Genomic DNA, 23287 nt, shown 5'->3' on the forward strand with positions numbered 1-23287 from the left:
ACACTTGCATACAAAACTAAGCAAGCGTAATTGTCCACTTGTGAAGCACTACACATGCAAATTATTGATTGACTGTATTGACTACTACACAGATTCCCCTTTCCCTAATAACTGGGTGGCACCAGATGTTCTCCCCTACTTTGCCTTCCCTGTGTGTGACCGATGCCAAGAGTGTGTGCTCCCTTCTGCGTCACGCTAGCTTTGCCGCCTGCTGACCTCACCGTGGTTTATGTAACTCTGAGGCAACCGACAATCAAAATGGACGAGCTCTGGAGGGAGGGCCTCGCTGGGCCCAGAAAGGCGACACCCAGCACCGGCTTAATGTGACGCGACGTGCAGATTTTACACCCAGCTGCTGTGCAGCCCTGTGGGAAAACTGCTGCTTAAAGGAAGAACACCCACCTAACTCGCTAAACCTTCCCCTCCCTCAATGTGTCAAGTTGTCCACAGTTTTGCGCTTGGCTCATCAGCTCCTCTGCAGGGAGGCCCGACAGATAAGTAAGAGCGGGCGGGTGGTTTTAGAGGGAGGAGGATAAGCAAGTGTCAGCAGTAAACAGGATGTTAGGCGCTTCAGCGGAAGAGGTGGGTCTAATGAAGGAGAGGAAGGCAGGGAGACTGTTCTTGACAGTGTGCGTGGAGCATGTGGGAAGCCTCAACTACTGCGCCGTATGTCTGAATTTCAAGTTTTTTTGTCTTATGTGTCTCTTGCTGTTGCATTTATACCGCGTGATGTAATGGCCAGTGATGGTTTATTTTGTAATGAATTCCAAAAATCTCAGGCATAAATAGGGAGTAATATGTGTTTGTCGCTGGAATGCAAGCATCGTGACACGAGGCAGCGTTCCTGAACTTGGTTTGACCTGCCTTTTGGTGGAGAAAATATCACTGTTGCCCCGCTCTCTCTGTGTAACTGATTTTGAGTTAGAGGAAAAAGCCTTGATTATGACGCAAACTTTTACGATAGGAGGACGTGTCTACTGACAATAAGTATCTTCCCTCTGTCATTGTGTTTAAAGGACAGTTGGCGCTCCTAGCACATGGCCCACAAATGAAAAATTGCCTACTAGTTCCTGGATTACTTTGTTTTGAAAGAACTGGTAGTTTGACTTAGTCTACCACTCACTCGTGTCAAAATAAACATAAATACAGTAATCCCTGGTTCCTGCAAAGTCGCAAAATTGCAATAAGTTAAACGCGATACAGCAAAGGATAACTGTACAGTAGATGTTTCTATAAAAATACACCCATGTCACATTTCAGCAATTAAACCATCACTTCTTAAACACATCCTTACACTTTTTGTATGTTAAGTCCCAAATAAGAATAACTCAGATCATTTGACTTCAAAAACAGGCCTCGACAAAAATTCTAACTTTTCATGACTCAAATTTAGCAAATATTTTTACCTGAGTAAAAACATTATTAATGTAATCAATCTTCTCCTCTCAATTACTAACGTTCTCGCCAAACAAGAAAGCCAATGATCGTCTTGGCTGAACTCTACTCTAGGAGGGTCTGTCTGTCCATACTGTCTGTCCGCTTAAACATTACTTCACATTTCTGACCCACTCAATCTCCAGTCAATGGCCTTAACTTCTGACATTTGTTATTTTTCTTTAAGGCCGATGGTGAAACTGGAAGTAGTGAATGTGCAGCTACTCCTTGCAATTGTCACCCATAAGGTGAATAACAACGAAGCATTGGTTTTCAAATAGTGGGGCAAGCCCCCCTTAAGGGGCATGGGCGCGCTTGACCTTGGGGAACTTTTTTTTAAATTTAACTTTCCAAAGGATCAATCTAATACCATTGGGAGCAGTGGCACTCTCATTGTCAGTGTTTTAATTACATGTAACCTCTAGGCTGTGCATATAGCATAGTATAAGCATTGAGTATGAAGTTGAGATACAAAGTGGAGCAAACCCTCAAGTAATGCCATGAAAAAATGATTAACCGGATGAGAGTTATTGGGTTATGTAGGTCACAAGCTACTTGTGTCTTCAAATCTTACAATTGTGGTTGTTCCATTGACAGCACAAATTCGCAAACATTTTTGAGATCGCGATCAGCGTTCAGCCCCTGGCACAAAACCACATAATTTTCTATCATGTAACCCTAACCCTAATAAAAGGTTTTTTAAACAACCCCTAGAGTTAAATATTAAGTGAACACATTTCTATTTCTTGATTGTTGCGAATGGGTGACACAGTGGTTGAAGGGTTAGCATGTCCGCTTCCTACTTCTAGGGTCCGGGATTCAATTCTAGCTACTGGCCTCCATGTATGGGGTTTGCATGTTCTCCTCATGCCTGTGTGGCTTTTCTCCTGGCACATTTCAAAAAACTTGTGCCTAGGTATGAGCGACCGTGTGAACGGTTGTATGTCCTGAATGCTCTGCGACTGACTGGCAACAAGTTCAGGGACCCTGCCTACTGCCTTAAGAGTCGCTACCCCAGTGGGAACAAATGGCTGGAAAATGAATGAATGTTGCAAATGGCATAGAAACATGTATGATATGACTCATCAGGCAAATCGTCCCGGGGTAGTCTCTTTTTAAAGTACACATTTTCAAAAACAAACTTATCTCAATTAACTTGATGCGTTTTAACTGCGGGTTTAATTCATGTTTGCATTACCGTTATGCCATTATTATCCGCACCGCTTATCCTCAATAAGGTCGCAGGGGTGCTGGAGCCCATCCCAGAATCTTCGGGCAATGGGCAGGGGACCCCGTCAACAGGTTGCCAGCCATTAGCAGGGCACACAGAGACATACAACCATTCACACGCTCATTCACACCTAGGGACAACTTTAACCGGCCAATTAACCTGATAAGTATGTTTTTGGAATGTGGGAGGAAACTGGAGTTTTCTGAGGAAACCCACGCAAGCACGTGGAGAACATGCAAACTCCGCACAGGAAGGCTGGTAGCTGGATTTTAACCCATGACCTCAGAACTGTGCCGCGGACGCACTAACCACTTAGCTGTTGTGCTGCCTACCATTATGCCATTTATTTTAATTGTGTATTTATAATTTACCACCCCATGTTCCATTTGAAATTGGAACGTCTTTTCCAAACAGGTTAACACCACATGCACGAACTTAAGCGTGTCAACATTAAGCAACCACACAATAGATTTTAAGAGTTAATGAATAAATAATACAAATATTTGAGGGTCCTTAAGCCTGTCAACCCCAAAAAAAAGATTTTTTCAGAATCTTCTTTTAAAGTATCACAAATGTCTACATTATCCGTGACAATTCCTCCAGTTTAATGAGTATGATTTGAACAGTTAAATTGCTTAATATGGTTGCCCCTTACTTAAAATTACGGGGCTTTATAGACTGTGAAACGGTACCACATTAAACACGATAAAGTTTAACAAACGATCTAGAATGGGTCCCACTGTTCTGTGTAATATGCACCGTTTATGGCCATCGCCAGCCTTGCTGGTTGCTGCCAGTCTCTACAACACTAGACCTTTAGTCTTTTTGTCTGAAGACCTCTCTAGAGCTGAAACTTTATTATGCCGGGACTAGGGATCTACTTCGACTGTCTATCAGTGATTCAAGTCATGTGACAAACACTGCATACCGATCAGGCACTGCTAATTTTGTGAAGTATTGACTTGCGAAAATATGAATATTTTCAAAAACCCTTGAAAATGGAAGGATGGACGGAAAATACTTTGACCTCAACAGCTCTAAACGTCTGGTGGGTAGTCGGGCATTATGTAAATTTGTGACACAGAGAGTTTTATTGTGGTTGGCGCAAGCAGCATCCGCACAAACTGGCACTGTACAAGTCCAACGTTGGCATTTGGCCCAGTATTCGAATGAGTCCATTTCATGTGACAATGTCGGGAGCATGCTCTGCGAGCATGCATTCTGCTGCTTTGTCCGTCGTGATTCCTTCTGGGCAGTCACAGCAGTGTAGGCCAGAGAGCAAAGGGGGTCCGGTGCAGTGATAATGCATTGATGGACTTTCAGCAGCTTCTCCAGAGGGGTCATGGTAAGGAGCAGCTGTTGCACCGCACTTGGTGATTGGTGCGACTGGATCATTAATATGCACTTTAGTGTTTAACTAGCCGTGGAAGGCTTGCTGTGCATCTTGTTTACATAAATTGATATTTTAAATTCAAAACATTTAAATCTCTAGGAACTGTTTCAATGGCGACATGTCCAGGATTTGCTAAAAGTCAAGGATAGATAAGGGTTTCTGGTGGTCCAAAGGAGGCATTTGATAAAAACACTAAAGGCAATATATTTATAATCATGCTGCAATACTTCTTTAAACTTAAAATTAACACTATTTCTTGAGAATATTTTGGTGGTAAAAGCTGGAAAATATATCTGAGCAGGAGGTTGGTCATACTGTGTATGTTAAGTATGATCACGTTTTGACATTTATTTTTCATTTTTGGACATGTTTTTGTATAGTCAGGGAGTGTTTTGCAAACCACCCAAGACCGTAGTTTCGTAGTTTTGGCATGGGCGGAGGGGATGCATCCCCACCAATATTGTGTAGTTATTGTTTTGTCCCTGCCATTATTGTGTGATTAATTTAAAATGTACTTGGTCCCCACCATTACCAAGACCAAACCTCTGCCCTTAAAATTGCTTTTATTTCTATTTTTTTTAAATGAAGGATTGTTTTGAAATAACCCTGCTGGAAACAGCGAAACATAATGTCTATATATATAAAACATTCCCACATCCATTTTAGGGCAGTGGCCTTCCAGATTGACTGAGCAAACGTTAGGGTTCATGGGTGTAGTTACAATATCATGTGATTCCTTACTAAATAAACATGTGCTATGTCCCCAAGACCACACCTACGCCCTTGGTGGGGTTACATTATGGGAGGCGCCATATCATGTAGTACAGGGCGTACTTTCATGCAGAGCGTGGATGTAGAACAGCTCTGTGGTTTAGGATCGGGCAACCGCCCTCGAGACTGAGAGGTCAGAGGTTCAATCCTTGGCTGACTCAAGACTTACAACAGTTTTGGGTTAAATTTACTGTTATTGTGAGATCATTCATATTTCTAACTACAGGTAAATGCGATTTCTATGCGTCTCCTGAGATATTTAAGCATCTATTGTTTGATTGCCGCCATATCCCGCTTGCGCTCGAAGAGAACGTGTGACATCACACGCAATGCATCGTTAGCGGAAGTGCTCATGAAAGCTATTGCTGTAGCGCATCTAGCAATTCTCAAGTTGTTGTGCTAAAAAATCCTCACTTTCCATCTACTGAATGCTTTTTGTGTTTTTGTCCGCAATTGTGTGTTGATTTCTTTGCTGCACGGAAGAAAATGGAAAGCAGCCGAGAGATAATTGAAGCTTATTGAATCAAATGTTCGCAACTGGAGGAAGCTAGAAAGCCAACTCCGACAAGTTTTTATCCAAGTGTTTTACTCTGTAATAAATACTTAAATAAACCACAACCAAACTCAGTTTTGCTACCGCTGTTTTTTTCAATATGCACACTTGCTTATCTGTGTTGTGCCGAAAAATTATGTTCATCTACTGTGGATTTGTAAATAATAATAGTAAGCAAGACAACAATTGAATTCAATTTCCAATTCATTCAATTAATAAAAACATTTTCTTTTGTATTTTATGTTTAACCTTAAACAGTGCATCGGAGGCTTTTATTTCAAGTAAAATAACATAGGGATGGGTGTCCTTGAGGTTCTCTTATTGATTAATGATAGTCTGTAAATAAGCTACAGTTGGTGCTTTGGGAGCGGCGCCTAGCTTTGGTGACATCTAGTGGACAATGGCATATTTGAAACTGCAGGTCATTGTTTGACCCATTTTCTGCTTTTGATTTTCTCTGCATTGTCTCGCTGGCCCTCAGTTTGACACGTGCCCTACAAACACCTGAGTATCTTGCGGACTGTTTCTGAAATTACCTCACCAGTGATAGGTCGTAGTGATTTTCTAGAAAATGTTATTCCTTACTTTCATAAACTGTTGGCATTGTTGGCATGTCTTAAAAAACTATGTTTTAGTTGTTGACGGTGCAAATTTCAACCCCACTTCTAACAATTGCAACTTGGGAATAACAAATAAAAACATTGTAACAACATAGTAATAACATATGCTGTTATTTTAGAAATGCATACAAACTAGTACCCTTTGCGCTAATCTATTTACAACAAAACAAGTAGCTCTCAGGTTAAAAGATTGGCCGCTCATGCTTTGGACTAATGGGGGCCCAAAAATATACAATTTCTAGAAAATTCATTGGATTGACTTTTGTTTTAAGTCACTTTAAACCACATGACATTGTGCTACAAAACACGATTTGCATTTTTTATTACTACAGTATACCTCTATCAGGAAAGACGGATGTATTTAAATGGAGCGTGCATACAAAGACTTGCCCACTTCTGACGTCTGCACTCATTTTGAATCCCTCTTTTCTTTTCTGTTATGGAGATGCTTGCTGTTAAGGAGCAAAAGGAAGGCAGGCAACTGAGTGTCAAGAGACTGTCACCTGTGGCTGTGCAGCCACCCACTCGCCTGCTTTTTCCTCCGGAGAGCACTCAGTCCCTTCCCTGTACATGTTCCCCCACCCCCTCTTCCGTCATCCACGCTTAAAGTTAGCCACACCTTCTCGTACACAGCACCCAGACCTGTTTGCATATTAACACTTGCGTTACTGTGTAGCCTGTAGCCATATGACTGTCAGAAGACTGTTGACATTTTCAACACACTTTTGCGGGGTCCAACGTTTTGTATAGCCATCAAAAAGGTACTGGATTCTAAGGTGCAAAAAAAATAGTCTTTTGTCATTTATTTTACATAAATAAGGCACACTGGATCTTTTTTTCCTTATTTGGCTATATTTTTCCTCACTGTTTTGTTGCACTCTGCATTTAGTTAAAGGTTCGGTTGAAATCTTGGAAAAGGTATAGTAAAATCAGGAAATTTTTCATAATGAACAAAATCATTTGCAATATAATTTCTTTTTTTCTTTGCCAGAAATAACAACAATTTTTCTTCTGGAAGGATTTCCTCTTGCAACCTTCCGTTTGCAAGGTTTCTTCATTTTCCCCATGTTGAGGTTTTTGAGTTTTTCCTTACCCTCATGTAGGTTTTAGATCGGGGGATGCTGTAGTAATCTGTGGTTTGCAGTCATTTGTGGCCCTTTGAGACTCTTTGTGATTAAAGGCTATACAAATAAACATAAGTTGACTGGACTATAAAGGCACATGGAATTAAAACTACAGTAAAAGCTACCACTAATAACCTTTGCACATTTTATACAATTAGTGCAAGTCAAAAATGTCTCTGACCAAAATCGCAAAACACGAAATAAAACCGGAATCGAAGCCTAGATAGCAACGATGAGAGTGCTGAAAACGTACTATTAGTAATGCAGAAGACATATGAAAAGGCATTAGATTTTATCTCAGAAAGTTGACTGAAAAAAGAAATGAACAGGGAAAAAAGCATGACGAGGGAAGCAGCTCTTTGATTTATCTGATGATGTATCGGACTTTGCTTTTATTTAAAATTTTCAGCATGACTCTTTTCTCCATTCTCTAACTTTCCTTTCCGGTACCGTGAGTAAAATAAATGTAATGTTGAGATAATGTATTTTCGCATATCACTTTTAGTCCAGTGTTTAGGTCTCAGCACTCTCACCGCCACGACCCAGGTTTGAGACCCGTTGCAATCAATGAATTGTGATTGTGGTCAAAGTTCAACTTCTTTCTAGTATCAATAAATCTAGTTGAATATAGCATAGATTAATAAATACGGTACTTAACGGAAAAAAAAATATTACACTTTCAAGTTTTTTCTTTTTCAAGAGATAAAATCTAATACATTTCAATATGTCAACTGTATCACTCATTGTCTTGTGATACGGGTCTGCGATCCCATCGCTAGGAGCCGGTTTACGATTCCTTTGCATATTTTGTTTTCCAAATTTGGTCAGTGATATTTTTCAATTGGGCAATCATTGCATATACGGTAGTATACTCTAAAATCTTGTGATGTAACGCATACGTATAAAGGATTTATGCATTTCTAATCTTATCCACCATATTTTGTAGTATAGAAGGCACACCAAGTTAAAAGGCACACTATTAATTTCTGGCCAATTTGTTTTCTTTAGGTGCGCCTAAATGTCCGGAAAATATGATATTTTTAAACACAGCATTTGAATGATTGTTTTCCTACCCCAATAACGTTTGCTATAAACTTGCCAGTTTTCTGTTTTTATGCTGTTTGGTCTTAAAATGCCACTAGATGGCACTAAAGTTGTCCTACTTAGACTTTGGTGCCAGCTTGTGTCATCTTGTCACCAAAGAAATAAGACTCATATCAAACTTCAGTTTGGATGGGCGGATATGATAATCTTCAGGAACTGACTGATAAGCTCTGGACTGGACTGTTCTTTTTTTTTTGCCGACGACAAACTTCTAATGAGCGATCTGACATTAGGTCTCATGTGTTGTACTTAAAGTTCTGACTCATTACTCGGTATGACTCTTTTTAAATCATGCTTTTAACCAGTTAATCAGCACTCATTCTGATCATTGTTGGACGACCCAGACTCAGATGGTATCTTGTATACATTTAACGAACATTTAAAAAAAAAAAAGTAAATCTGATAGGGAAGCAGTTCAGTAACTGTTCTAGGCTTCTTAACTGTGCCTTTTTCCCCCCATCGCTTCTTATGTTCTGCCGCGAGACGCTATCAAAATCTTTAGCAAGAGGTTCTGTTAAATTTGAGACATTTCAAACATTTTTAGGTCAGTATCGATTGTTCCCAATTTTCTTTTTGTTTGCAATTCCCAGAGTGTCTGGACTGTAATCCCCAATCATAGTGAAGAATTGCTATACAGGTATATGCTTTTACAACTGTTGCACTCTCGTGTTTGTGCTTGGACAAGACCTTGATCCGAGCTTGCAGTGAGATCAGAGAGTTTCAAAGTCCAAACTCCAAAGCAGACTGTTAGTTGAATCTGATGGCTGTTACTGCTCCTGATATTATGTACAGATGGTGCCTTATAAATCTGCAAATACAATACATACATACATCTTCTAATGTAACTTTTTTTTAAGGGAGAGTGTGTAATTTGTGCCTCATGGTACAAAACAACTTTAATTCAGTAGAAAAAAGAACATACTAGGCTAAAATACATGAACTAACATACGAATGTTAGGTTTTATTAAAAAAAAAACTAAACACAGGTCAAGAAATTTGTTCAGTATTTTTTTTACGGATTAAATCCCTACCCAAAAGTTGCCGCCATGTTTGTCTGGCAGATTGCTGCTCCGCTGTGCTCTTGGAACTGGTTTTCATTTGCATTAGAAAATACAGTGCAATCTTGTGGTCAAATATTACACAAATTAGGAAACATGTTTAAAGTGAGCTAAATTATATGATACAGTCCAAAATAACTTGTTGTACTGTGTTGGTGCTCATTGCGGGATCAAGTCAAGTCAAGTTACATTTATTTATACAGCCCTTAATCACAAAAATGTATCAAAGGACTGCACAAGATTACAATTACACAATTACCTGATCTTAAACCAACATGTGGGCAAGGAACAACTCAATACCTCAGCGTGAGGAAAAAGAGAAACCTTGAGAAGGGACCTCACAAATGGTAATGCCCCTTTCAGGATGACCAGGGTGAATTAGATTTAGCATTACAGTACACAAACATAGTAAACACTAGGTAACATGTTGAAAATTTGTCCGGAAATTGCATGACAGCGACGACGGATCAAAAATAGATATAATCCAGAAATTAGCCTGATTGTAGAATGATGACTTGAAATGTAAAAGTCGATACATTCTTATAAAATACCGTTTGAGAAATAACTCATACTTGGTCTCACATATAACAACATCATACTTTCACACATACAAAACTATTTTCACATAATGACAGTCATACCCATGCACACGCTCACACATACATACTTCTTTACTTTCACACATAATTCTATACCTTACTATGCTTTCACACACGTTCTACTATACCCTCATGCACATACTGCTATACTCCTCACACACTACTATAGTCACACACTATTATTCTTTCTCACACACTACAATTGCTACAACTATGGGGGGTTTTCACACTTGGTGTATTGATCACCTCATTTCTCTCTGTTTTACTATGGGTAATTTTGGTAACCAAGGCGATGCATAGCACTGTATAGCAGTGTGTGTGAAAGAGTATGGTAGTATATTTGACAGCATAGTAGTGTGTACATGAGAGTATAGTAGTGTGCGATCGGGTATAGGAGTATGTGTGAGTATAGTAGTGTGTATAGAAGTATACATGAGAGAATTGTAGTGTGGGTATGACTATCTGTATGAGCGTATAGTTGTGCATATGTGAAGGTATAATGTTATGTTAGAGCAAGTATGGTTCCTTTATCAACCGGCCTTGCATACATTCTGCATAAACTACAAAAAATATTATATCTTGCGGCGATTGTGAATTAAGACACTAGTTCAAGAAAAAATTCCAGTTCATGACATAGGCCTGCCATGCGACTGGCTGGCAACCAGTTCAGGGTGTCCCCTGCCCACTGCCTGAAGATAGCTGGGATGGGCTCCAGTGCCCCCGCGACCCAATGAGGATAAGCGGTGCAGATAATGGACGAATGGACATAGGCTTGACTTTGTTTCTTGACATTCATCAAATAACACAATTTATTATTCAAACTTTAGCTCTGCTTTAGCTAATATTCGAAAGACTATTCATGTTTATTTACCAAGTACTGTTCCTCTTAAGTGACTGCAACCTATGGTGAAATCTGTCTTTTCAAATTTGTGGTTTCCACTGCATTTAAGTTGCCCATAGATTAATTTAAATCCTCGCTAGCCGTTGCCTGTCTAGGCTGAGACTCTCGGCTAGATTTGCAATTAACAGGGATCAGAATGGAGATTTTCATTTTCAGTTGAAATAGCCAGGGTCCAGGGGCCGCAGGCCCCGGCCAGGTCCAGGGCAGAGCCCGGTGGGGGGCTCAGGGGGGCAAACCCACCCGAAGCCAACGGCATTTATCTTATTTGCTATGTGAAAATTGCCCTAGAATGAATTAAATCCAACAAAACAGAAAGCATGTATTTTTTTCAGTTTTAAGATGTTTAAAACAATTGGGGGATTACAATGTTACAACCATCACCATTGTTGTTGTGTTTTGATGATGAAGATGGACCTTATATTTAGCTGCTAATCAACAATATATATGAAAATATATACATTAATAACCATTCATCATTAATTTGAAAATAGAATGCACAAACTGAACATGCTTAAAGAAAATAAATGTCAGTCTGTGACAGTCTTCTCCAGCCATGACCACTTAAAATTTTTCTTGATTCCTTTATCAATCTCGGAGACAAAAGCCTCATCTTCTTTTCTTAGTATTTTCATATTTACTTTTTCAAACACTCATTTCACCGTTTGAAAAGACCGGAAGGAGCGCCATGTTTGAGAAAGCCAATGCTCTGAACAAAAGCTCCGCTGATTGGTTATCAGCGAACCTATCGACCAATGGTAGGAGTCGATCTATTTGTTGTGTGTTATAGATCTAATGCGCTGCGCTTCTTTTTGCCGATTTTTCTCGCGATCTCTAACTGCTAACTTGGGGTGATGAAACAGTCACGTATCATACCTCACCCCCCCAAAATATTTTCTCATCGAATTTAGACGATTTACGGGAATGACCTTTGGGGTTCAAAAACAGCGGAAATCCGCAGATGCGCGGAAAATTCTGATCCCTAAATTAACGACGACTTTAATAGTCGACGCTTCACAGAGTATAGAAACGAATAATTGAATCTTCTGATTATTTTTTCTTAAAATGATAACACAAGAAAAATGAGTACAATGAAAAATTGATTTTATTGAACATACCGCTGATTCATACAAAAATCAAATACAAACGATTAAACTAATAGGGGCAGTGCTCGTTCAGTAGACATAAATACATAAATAAACCTCTGTCCATTTTAGGGGCAGGTAAATACTGTAAATGATACATTCCAACCAGGTAAACATTTTTATCCATATTAACCAAAACCAGGCTCTTTAGCAGCAGGAGAACAGTAAACAAAACATATATGTGCATTTTTTTTTAAAAGTACATTCATTGGTCAATTGCAAAATTACAAAAAAAAAAAAAAAACACTTCCAGTTCTCAACAGATCCTAATCAAACTGTTTTAACTGACATTTTTCGCATTTAACATGTGAACAACTGACATTTGTACTTGACTTGATTTCTTTGGACTGCAAGTATTCAATTTCAAATCTGTGTGTCCGTCACAGTCTGAAATAAGCAAAATACACGCGCATATAATGTACTATGCATGTCATCAAAACCGCATTGGCTTAAATCCTACTTGAATGTTACCGAGGCGAGTCAGACTCCAGTTCTGTCTAGCGTGATCTTTAAATGTTCGTGCGGCACTGCGCTACTATCATGACACGCAAAGTCTGCTTTCAGACTTTGCAAGCAGTCTTTATTGGCTGTATGGGTGCTAAAATGCTTCCAAACTTTATATGTTTCGGTACACGTACTTGATGTTGACTCCATCATTTCTGTATGTTTATGTTACTGTTTGAGACAAAGACGCAGAGATTTTATTTGTGAAAAGATGCCTCACTCTGTCGGAAAAACGTGTCTAATGGCAGTAGTCGACAATCGATAATGAATTCTATTGTCGACAATTTCTCTTATCAATTTTTGTGGACTACGATGATCTTTACAGCCCTAATTTCGATTGTACTGTACCTGGTTCTGGCCCAGCCATGTTTTATTCCTTGTGCCATGTACCAGCTGCCTCACATGTCAGCCAAATTTCGGGTTAAGGAGTCGGGGAAAGGCCAGTGCCTCGAGAACTACACGAGAGCTTGCGCTTCTCTTGGATTCGTAGCCCGAATGTACCAGGATTTTTGGGGGGACCCAAGCGTTTCACTAAATACATCTTCACACCTACACAAAGGAAAAAAAGTAGTATTAGTGATGTGTCATTTGCAAACGAAACAGCTTTAAGTTTGGGAGGAGGCTCCTTTCGAGACGCTTTTTTTTCCCGTTTCGTGATTTGTCAATGTGCATCTTTTGTCGGAGATCCTTAGTTACTTGGCATTAAAGTTGCCTATTCATAAGTTCACTGTAAAGCAAAAACAATGCTATTATAATGTAATAAAATAAAAAATTAATTGAGCTATTTAGGGCATGTTATATTGTTATTTCGACCAACTAAAGTGACCCCAAAAACCTGCCCTTTTTTATTTTTTTCCTCATGGTTTGTGTTATATGGCGAAGTGTCCTGAATCCCTAATGCCCCCAATAAGCAGGTTGGCGCCTTGCATGGCTGCACGGCCGCTATTGGTGTGTGAATGGGTAAGTGTGACGCACATTGTAAAGCGCTTTGGGAAGTCTTCATTGACATGAAAAGCGCTATATAAATGCAGACCATCTACCATTCTTTATTCTTGATTTATGTTTTTATATTTTCTTATGTTTCTTGTTTTCCTTGCTTTTGACTTCATTTTTTTCTGCCCCATTGCCTCTTTTCTTGTAGCTTTTTCTTCCTGTTCGCCTTTTCTTGTTTTCCTAGCTTCTTACTTCCGTTTCTTGCTTATTTCTCCCTTATTTCCAATTTCCCCCCTAACCTTTTAGTTATTTGTTTTCCTTTTTTATGTGTGTGTGTGATATTGCGTGGTAATTGGTAATATATTTATTAAAGCAACAGAAACGATCTGAAGAGTTGCTTGGGATCTGAACACGCCGTCACTTTTCAGTTAGCCGAACTGAAACTGCAGTTTATATTTTTTCCCCCTTTATTTTTTTCTTGTTTTTTTCTCATTTGTCTTTATCTTGTAGTCATTTCGTGCATGATGTTACATATGAATTGGTAATGCATGTATTCAACCAACAAATACTATCCGAAGAGCCGTCTAGGAGCTGAAAGAGCCGGCTTATTTTAGTGAGCTGAGCCAAAAGCGCCGTTTACTAAGAAATAGTCGGAATTCCCATCACTAATAGAGAATGAATAGCCTTTATTGCCATTATACAAGTATAATAAAATTGGAAGGCTTGTCCTTTCAATGCAAGTCAAAAAAATCAAACGGTGAAAATGTGCAGAACTTTAAACTTGCTTAAATAATTAACACGTGATGCAAAAGTCCAGCACTGTAAAGGGTTAAATTGTGAAAGTTAATCTAATAACTGCTAGCACCATCTGCTGGCCTACTTCCTTTACAAAGAGGGAGAGAGGGGGGGCGAGCGAGAGAGAGAGAGCGAGAGAGAAAAAAAACGAGCTTGGGTTTTAACGACATCTCTAATATTCATGCTGATGCATTTTGCTGCTTTGTGCTTTCATTTTCCTGCCGGAGCTCGCCGCGCTCGGGCTGCTGCCGACCGGGGAGCAGACAAAACAACCCCGAGCCGTTTTAAAAGGAGTTTACCTACCTCATCCCGGGACGACCAGGAAAATACAGTACGAGGCATCGATGACCCGCCGGTAGGAAAACTAGAAGATCGAGGTGGCAGCCGGGTCTCCTCGGACTGGCACGCACCTCCTCTGCCTCTGAAGAGACAAACGTGGGTGAGGGTGGGGGTGACTCTTCGAAGAGCCCTGCCCGCTGGGGGGGGAGGAGGAGGAGACAAACCACTCCGGCGTCCACGCAGCGCCTGAGGAAGAAGTCGAGTGGACCGTCGCCACCAGTGGAGGAGGTGGTTGGAGGAGGGGAAGCCAACCAGTGGGGAGGGGGACGGGGGAGAAGGGGGGGACGGACACTCACCACTCAAGGAAGGAGTCTGTGGAAAAGTTGTTGTTTTTTTTTTATTCCGGAGAAAGAAAGACGGACGTGAAAACCCGGCGAAAGGGCAGCAAGGCTTTTGTTAGCCGGTCGGAGAGAGAGGGAGAGAGAGAGGGGGTGGGTGGGAGCTTGTAGGGGGAGGTAAAGAGGAAGAAAAAAATGTCTACAGTGAAGAGGCCAAGAGGAAGGGTAAGTGAGCTCTGTGAGGGTTAGTACTGTGTCGTTCGTGAACGAAACGGATATGAGACGGCGCATGGAAGTGAGCAAGAGTTTGCTCCCCCACAAAAGCCGATTCCCTTAAGGACCCCCCCCTCGCTTGTGATTCGTCATTGTGCTTTTTATGGTTAATTCTATTTTTTCTTCTGCTGTTCCTTTTTCGCCTTCTCGTCTTCCATTTTCTTGCCTTTTCCTTTTCTCTATTGTTTTTTTCCCCATATATGTACTTCTTTTTTTTATTGCATTTTGTTTCCACCTTTGTGGTTCACTTGCGTTCCCCTTTATTCTTCCCTTGTTGACTTGTGTTTTTTCTTTGTTTTTGGTAGCTTTAACTTATTTTGCCTTTATTTCCCCTCCTTTTTCTTTCTAATGTTTTTTTGTGTGATTATTACTAGTTGTTTTACTTTATCATCTATATTCCTCACTCTTTTCCTTTTGTTTCTGTTCTTTTTTCGTTGTTTTATCATATTTTTTTACTCCTTTTCCCTTTACCTTTTTCTTCTTCTACTTTCTCACTTCCCCTTTTTATTCAAAGCTATTCTTCTTTTCCCCTCAACCTTTTATCTCTTTTGTTTCTTTTTCTACTTCTGTATTTTGTTTTCCAATTTTCTTTTAAGTCTTTTCGTTGATAATGTTATATTATAGTTGAGAATATATGGAGTGAAGCAACAAAAACGGTCGGAGGAGCTTGCGAGCCGAAAACGCCAGCTCTTTTTAGTGAGCCTAGCCGAAAAAGCCGCTTCTCGGAAAAAAAGCTGGAATTCCCATCACAAGCAAGGGTGGGTGGGAAGGAGGGGTTGGCGCGAGGGGAAGGGAGGAGCCGGCAGGAACTGAACAACCTACTCGACTCATGCTGCACTGCCGCCATCTTGAACTCGATGCCTTTTTTTCCCCTCTTCCTCTTCACCCTCCCTTCCCCTGCTTATACTCACATACTTTGCTAATGTACAGCCAACAATCATACATTTTCCTCCACCCGCCCAGTTTCATAAATTGCACTCTTAAATGCCTTCCTTTTACAATTTGTCCCTTCGGCTGGGCTAGTCACTCACTCAGCCCTATACGACTCGAAGTCCGCCTCTTTCCCTGTTTATGTTTCCGCGAGGTACAGTAGTAATAGTCCAAGTCGCTTTGCCTGCAGCCTGTAATTTCCATGGTATATCCATGTAAGGGTCTGGAGTGTTAAGCGTCAGGAACAGTTTTACATTTGCTGGGATACAGGGATGCACCTTCACACACTTGAGTCTGTTTTTATATATCCCCATCACTGCCTGTGCTCTCATGCTCTTCCACTCCTCGGCGTTACATTCAGCCCTTCCCCCATTTAACCATTCAATGAGAACATTCCACTGTGATCCGGTAAAATTTCAAACCTAATGGTCTCGGCTGCGTTGCACACGTGACCGGCCATAATGCAGCCTTTGTGTCTGCTTGTTTATGTTGGCATGTCTCCAGTGGACGTCGGTACACATGTTGCTGGTGAAGTTTTAATAGCTGGAGGTAGTGTTCACTACAACCAAGTCAAACTGGACAGACATTTTTCTGTTTTATACTTTGCGTACAGATTGGCAGTTTATTCCCTACTCTTGCGTTTGAACCCAAATTTTTCAGTTCAAGCCATATTCTCTCACTGGAGTCATAATTACAGTATTTACAAAGGAAAATTGTAAGTTGTAAACCATAAATAAAAGACAATTTCTCCTGAAGACCTTTAACTGCTGGGTGACAAAGTCAGTTTTGAATGTGATGGTTCTTATTTTAGCAGTTCCAAATGATTTTGCTGTGACAAAACTGTTGTGGTCAAAAATACAAGTTAAAAAATGTTAAGGAATTGATGCAAACTTTTATGGAGCACATACGGAAAAGTCCATGTGTCTTTCGTTTATGATTCTCCTCGCTTAATATGTACCGTACACAATTGGAAAACTATCTTTGCCCACTGCAAAGTCTGCCAGCAACTGCCAACTTGTACAGTTGCAGGCAACGAAGCTTGCTGAGATGTCACAGTCAAAATACTGGTTGTCCCTGGATTGGCCATTCGTACAGATTTCATTCATTTTGGGAGGGAAGTCGATTGGTCAGTCTCTTATAAAATAAACCCGTTTTCCTCCAATCACACTTTTCCTTCTTATTGGTCATAGAAGGTCAATCACTCATCTTCTGCTTACCAGTAGGCTCTTCACTTATTAATTTAACTACTTTTAAGTGCATCACTGTTTTTGCTTTCTTTTTGTTCTCTGTTATTCAATACTTGAATAGTGAAGACACGATAGAAAAAAAATCACACTCATCTAAAATGTGCATCGACAGTACTGTATTGTCTTTTTCTAAAGACCTGGGATGGGTAATGTAACACATCGTATGGGTTCAAATACCTGGTGTTTTCATACTCCTTCTTAGAGTTCCCGGGTTCCTTTACACATTCAAACACAAGATTTTGTATAAATAGGCTCTAAATTTGAATTGCGCATGCGATGTGGAAGGGTATAATAATAACTTTAACCCAGTTTAGGCTGTGACTTGCCCATTTGCGGGTCTATTCTCCATGAGACTCAAGGCCCACGTCACGAGGCCTCAGAGCAGTCACGCTAGCCATCATTTACATATGATCATGTATCAGCCTGGTCTAGATTATTTATGACCTCGAGGTCCAATGCTACACACAGCCTGTGTTTACCTTCATTTCTAGCGTGACTTTTTTCTGCAAACTTTTCACACACTTCAAGGTTACTTTCTGCCCGACCTGGATTTATTTGCAATATTTTTTCAGGCTGAAGGTCTTCAGGGGGTCATTCAAACAAAGAATTCAGAATGTTTCAGTGTCTATTTACATGCAAGAATAGTGTAGTGCAGTTTTGGTATGTAGATAATGTGTCTGATAACATTCTTCTGGTCTAAAAAATGTTGAACACTTGGATAAAATGATCAATAAGCAAACCATCATTATTGATGCTCTGGATTTAAAAATATGCCCTGAGCTGGCTTACATTTGCGTGTTCACTAAGTAAGGTCATGATAAAAAATTGTAGTTTTTGCCTTCTGAAGTTTACGATCTGAATACAATTTAAAACAATTCTGATACAGCTATTTAGTATCTCGCATTGCTTTCAAAGTGTCAACTGTGTCCAACGATTGCTAATTTCTTTTTTCTTCTTAATCAAAAGCCTCGAAAAAACACGAATGGTCCCGTGAGCAAGGCTCGGGCCCTCAGTCCCGTTATGAAGAGAAGCTCATCTCCATCCTCTTCTTCGTCATCGTCTTCTTCCTCATCGTCATCTTCGTCCTCATCTTCGTCCTCGTCAAGTTCTCCCTCTGAGAAGAGGACGCCACGGCGGACTCACCAGCAGCCGGACGCGGCACTGCCGGACAAACAGGAAAAGGCCGATCGGATCATATCGGAGGCCATAGCTAAAGCCCGCCAGCGCGGAGAGAGGAATATCCCTAGGATTGTGAGCCCCGAGAGCTTCCCCAGCTCGTCATCACAGCACAAGAGCCGTCAGCAGCATAAGGGAAATGGCAAAGCGCATTCAAAGTACAAAGCCTCCAGGAAGGCCTGCATCGTCCCTTCGTCCACATCAAAACAGAAGCCCAAGATCGGGTAAGTCATCTTTTACTCTCTTCACTCTGTGTCGTTACATAAAGTTTGCCGTATTTTCAGGACAATAACGCGCACCTAGATTGTAAGTGCGTCTTATAACCCACTGCATTTTGTATACCGCAGAATACGGTGGATAAGATTGGAAATACATACAGTTATAATATGTCACGTCGCAAGGTTTGATGGTGACGAGTTTTCAATAATTGATCAAATTGATAAACATTGCTAGCCCATAATTGCAAAACATTGCTTGTGACGGTAAACGAGCCTAAGCAGTGGTGATGAGAGTGCTGACATTTTACCACCAGACAGCTATTGTGACATACAATAAGATATATAAACTTCTCTCATCATCACACTATTTTTATTCAAGGTGCCCCAACACTGATTTGCGTAGTAGTGCACTTTGTATGTTAGAAGATAAAGAAAACAATGTTGTTCAAACAAATACTATACAAGTTGTTTTATGTGTGCATACATACTGAACCAACAGCTTATTGACATAGAGGTGAAGAAGTGGCAATACTGTTCAACCTATCAGTATGCAGTGTGCAGATCAGTTCTGTGGCACTGTAAAAAATAATTGATATTGGGCTATGTTCTTATGCCTTTTCGTATATCATCCATGCCTCTAGTGGTCTAGTGATAAAGTGTCTTTGCCTTTACCACCACTAATTAGCTTAGATTCCAATTGCATACAATGTTCTATAGTTTTGGTCAGCACATTTTAATGCAATTCAATAATATGTGACCTGATCTACCAAAATGAGTCTCAGTGAAGGCAAACATCAAATCTGGATTTTTTTGTATCAATGGAAAGTATACGTAGTTCGCTTTAAATTGATACCACAGTCAAAGCTTTATGATGAAATATTTTAAAGATCCATTTGAGTTACTGACGTTCAGCCACCTTTTTCTGATCAAAAACCCGAGAAAATCACATTTACAGTTTTCTTTGCATTTTGGCCTGATGTAGTTCAAATGTTTACAGTTAAAAGAATAGTCTAATTTTAAAGTTTAATTTTAATAAAAGCATTTTTCCACATAAATAAAAAAAATTACGGGCTATACAAATAATCATGACTTGACTACACTTAATTTTGTTTTCTAAAATTGTAAATCTTGACCTTCAATCGCTGTTTTTTACTTTTCCAATTTATGTGGTTTATGAACTTCTGGTAAGTGTATTAGAATGTCATCTTTCAAAATAGAAAATGTAAGAAATATTTTTTTTCAGGAATCGGCCTGTAGCTCTAAATAGAATGTTGCTAATGCAACTCATTTCAGCAGAGCTGGTCACATTTGTACCCGTAAATACGGAAGTTTTTACTGCAGTCTCAATTTCATGCTCTTTAGAGTCTCATGTATGAAAGATATTTGACCCAATTTTTTTGTTTTGGGTGTGCTTCATACCCCGGTGTGCCTCATTGTGCGAAAAATACGGTACCGTATATATATTGCAGTTTCTTATACCATATAAAACATCTGGCGGGCTGCCAGGGTTCAATCGGTCACCGCCAAGGTTTCGTAAACTTGTATTATTAGATATTTTTATTGTTATATACAAGTATGCGAAGGTAATCTAAACATCTAATTTTACAATAATTAACAACCACGCTTGTGTGTTTGTTTGCACGCTTGTTGTGTCTTCTAACTCCCTATTCAGTCAATTGGTTTATTAGTTAATTTACATGTTCTTGTCTCGCCGTTGCATTCCTGTGTTCGCTGAGGGTGGGATGGGGTTAGGAGAGGTTGAATGATCACTATCGCCAGCATATATTCTTCCTCCGTATCTGTCAATCTACAGTGAACTCAGTGTTTCCTCCCCGCCATTTGTTACCTGGTTGGTTGGTTAATAGACTTGTTAATGTGTATGTCCCTGCCATCGCTCATTTTCTTTGGCTTTGAAGAAGAGGTAGGAGTTAGTGGGTGCAACACAATAAACACAGGAACCGAGCTGGAGGAAGATTGCAATATGGAAGGCAAAATGAGAGGAAATAAATGTGAAAAAATAAATATAAATTAACCAAAGTAGCACAATTATCCTTATTCAGACTCATTTTAAGTATAATAATAGTTCCAAAAACATTGTGCATTGTCTATCACTGACAGAGTAATCTAAATCCGTCCCTCAAAATTTAGCACTTTGTGTTCCTAAATGCCAATATTCAGTTGAGACTAATTATATTTTTGTTTTTGTTATACACATTTTAATGTATACTTTTGCGTGTTTTACAGAGGCTCTGTGTTGTTTCAATCTACATTGGTTAAAAGTTGAATTGTAAATAGTTAAAAGTTCTTGTATTTAAGTTTATTTTTATAGCACTGGAGTTATTATTTGTATTTTTTATTTTGTTGTGTAGTTTGTTATTCAGGGATTCTGTGTTGCCTGACCACAAAGTTGCTTAGTATAATTAATTTTCAAATTACCGTATTTTCTGAACTATAAGTCGCTCCAGGAGTACATGTAGCACAAGCCAAAAAATGCATAATTAAGAAGGAAAAAACATATATTTTCCAAGGGAGTATAATTTTGGGGGGATATTTATTTGATAAAACCACAAACCAAAAACGTATGTCATTTTGAAAGGCAACTTTAAATAAAAGCGAGTAGCGGGCTGAATAAGGTATTTGATATACGAATGTAACCATACATGCCTGTTGATTTAGTAACGACGTAACACATTATTCAGCTAGCATAAAGACCATAAATAAATACCTGTTAACATAGACATTTTCTCCATATTTATAAATATTTGTTTAGCATACATTTTTTGATCGTTTTCAGATTGTGTTCGCTGTATAACAAGTTCTATATGTGAATTTCTTTTAAATAACTTTTTTTTGGGGTTGTACGTAGTCTGTTTTTTTGTGAATAAATGGGTGCCATTTTGTGTTTATCATTATTTAATAACGGAATTGCAATAATTGATAAGGGGAGCAATTGTATGAGGTTGACAGGTATGATATAACCTCCTGTTTAACATCAAAGAGGAACCGGCTTCCTGTCATAGCAGCAATCACAAAAGCAGCGATACAGATATTTAATGCTGTAATTTACCCAATAACCGATATGAGTATTAAATTTGATTAAATTTAAAATTCATATCTATGATTTGGTCTGTTTACTTACTGATATGATATCTTAAAATAGTACTGTATGGGAACAACACTAGTTATTTTTAGTGGAAATAGATAACAAGCATTTTTTTGGCATTGAACTTCTGTCTGTCTCATTTGCCATGCTTTGTGGGCTTTACTTGTTTAAAGCATAATGGCCTTTCATTACTAGTGTCCCCTTCCATCTCGGGCACGCCCCAGGACACCCTAAATCCCCTCCCCCTGGTCCCACAAAATTCAATAGAAAACACTAATAATCCCTATCAAATTTACTCTGCAAATATCCTACTCTCACGTCGCTACCCAATATTCCATCCAAAGTGTTACCCCTCGTGATTGTGCTTGCCACATATACAATCTAAATTGTATACAACTTGACTACGGCGAAAGCTGCTAAGTTAGTAGCATGGCTCATTCCTGTCAGAAAGTTGCCAGACTCTTAATGAGTAAACCAGTTTCGTGTTTTTTTTTTAAAAATATAATCAAGTAAAAGTATAAGAAAGGTCATACGTAAATGTATTACCTATCATTATGTAGTGTCACTGTATCACAATAGAGTAAGAGCGACAATTTTGACAGTGATTATTCCTTACCGAGCAGTGCCGGAAATCCCCGTCCCATATATTTACCCTTTATTTGTCCCAAAGGGCTGTCCAATCCCAGGGATGTCAAACTCATTATAATCGTGGCTCACATAATTATAGTTTTCTTCAAAAGGTCGTAAAAATAATAAAGTTATAATGCAGAAATAAATTAGAACGCAGGATGCCTCGGGTCCTCTATGACATTGCATAGAATCTTTTTGTTAAAGCTGCGAAAATTTGCATTCTAGAAATGTGTCCACTTAAATGCTGGCTGTCTTTGTACACAGAATACTATGTTGCATATTAACATATTCGCTGAGAGCTCCATTAGACAAATAAAGGCTACTTTTTCGCTGATTTATCGTGGCCTATAATGAGACTGCAATGTCTTTGTCTTTCTGGAAATAGTGTATTCAAGAAACAATGGTGTTATTTTTTTCCCGTGGTGTACTGTTTCTATCTGATCAAGAGACTGATTGCTTTCCAGGTCCAGAAATGAGTATGAATGGATTGATGTTTGCAACCTTTGGTAAATGCTTCAAATTCTTTGTATACGATGATACCCTTTTATTGTAGCGTGTATATCAGGGCTTAAAACAATGACTAATGTACCAACAGTGTCAATAAATATCAGTTCGCACAGTGTATTAAGTTGCCTCACCTGGTCGTATTACACGTGACACTTGAAAGTATTTGTCTCTTTCTCTGGTTCTCTCCTACTGCCACAAATTCGCGCACAGCAAAATGTTTTTCTAAGCAACCAATTCAAATATTTTGTCGCACCATTGCTACAAGTTGAAAAGTGAGAGATAGGGGTCCTATTTAGAAAAGAGGCGTGTTTTTTCCAAGTTCATGGTTAACAGGAGCTCAAAGTTCAATGTTTCACTGCGTGACGTGACAATAAAGCTGGCATGAGCCACCAGAAAAAGCACAGGTGCAAACAAAAGCTGCATT

The 23287-nt window shown here is 39.4% G+C and overlaps 1 protein-coding gene and 2 long non-coding RNA genes across 6 annotated transcripts in view; 1 reads left to right on the forward strand and 2 right to left on the reverse strand.

Annotated features, from left to right (window-relative positions):
* The window catches only part of chd9 (chromodomain helicase DNA binding protein 9), a 109749-nt gene that overhangs the window by 26217 nt on the left and 60245 nt on the right, over positions 1–23287 (forward strand). For both annotated transcript variants that reach the window (XM_088333915.1, XM_088333916.1), the window contains exon 3: positions 18196–18629. In XM_088333915.1, coding sequence (XP_088190041.1) covers positions 18196–18629 — 434 coding nt within the window. The remainder of the gene's footprint in view (positions 1–18195; positions 18630–23287) is intronic.
* Positions 11873–15039, reverse strand: LOC148367106 (uncharacterized). 3 transcript variants are annotated; one of them, XR_015850268.1, is made up of 3 exons: positions 14798–15039; positions 14466–14687; positions 11873–12983 (listed from the first exon to the last, which is right to left on the reverse strand). It is a non-coding gene; the product is annotated as an uncharacterized LOC148367106 (long non-coding RNA). The 3 variants fall into 3 exon arrangements; XR_015850269.1 differs by having other exon boundaries at positions 14466–14583; positions 14798–15022; XR_015850267.1 differs by lacking the exon at positions 14798–15039 and having other exon boundaries at positions 14466–14791.
* LOC148367107 (uncharacterized) lies at positions 17900–23140 on the reverse strand. The gene is made up of 3 exons (XR_015850270.1): positions 22995–23140; positions 20470–20586; positions 17900–18390 (listed from the first exon to the last, which is right to left on the reverse strand). It is a non-coding gene; the product is annotated as an uncharacterized LOC148367107 (long non-coding RNA).

Source organism: Urocampus carinirostris, chromosome 4 (genome assembly GCF_059441175.1).
Source record: "Urocampus carinirostris isolate Australia breed hairy pipefish chromosome 4, RoL_Ucar_1.0, whole genome shotgun sequence".
Classification (NCBI taxonomy): Eukaryota; Metazoa; Chordata; class Actinopteri; order Syngnathiformes; family Syngnathidae; genus Urocampus; species Urocampus carinirostris.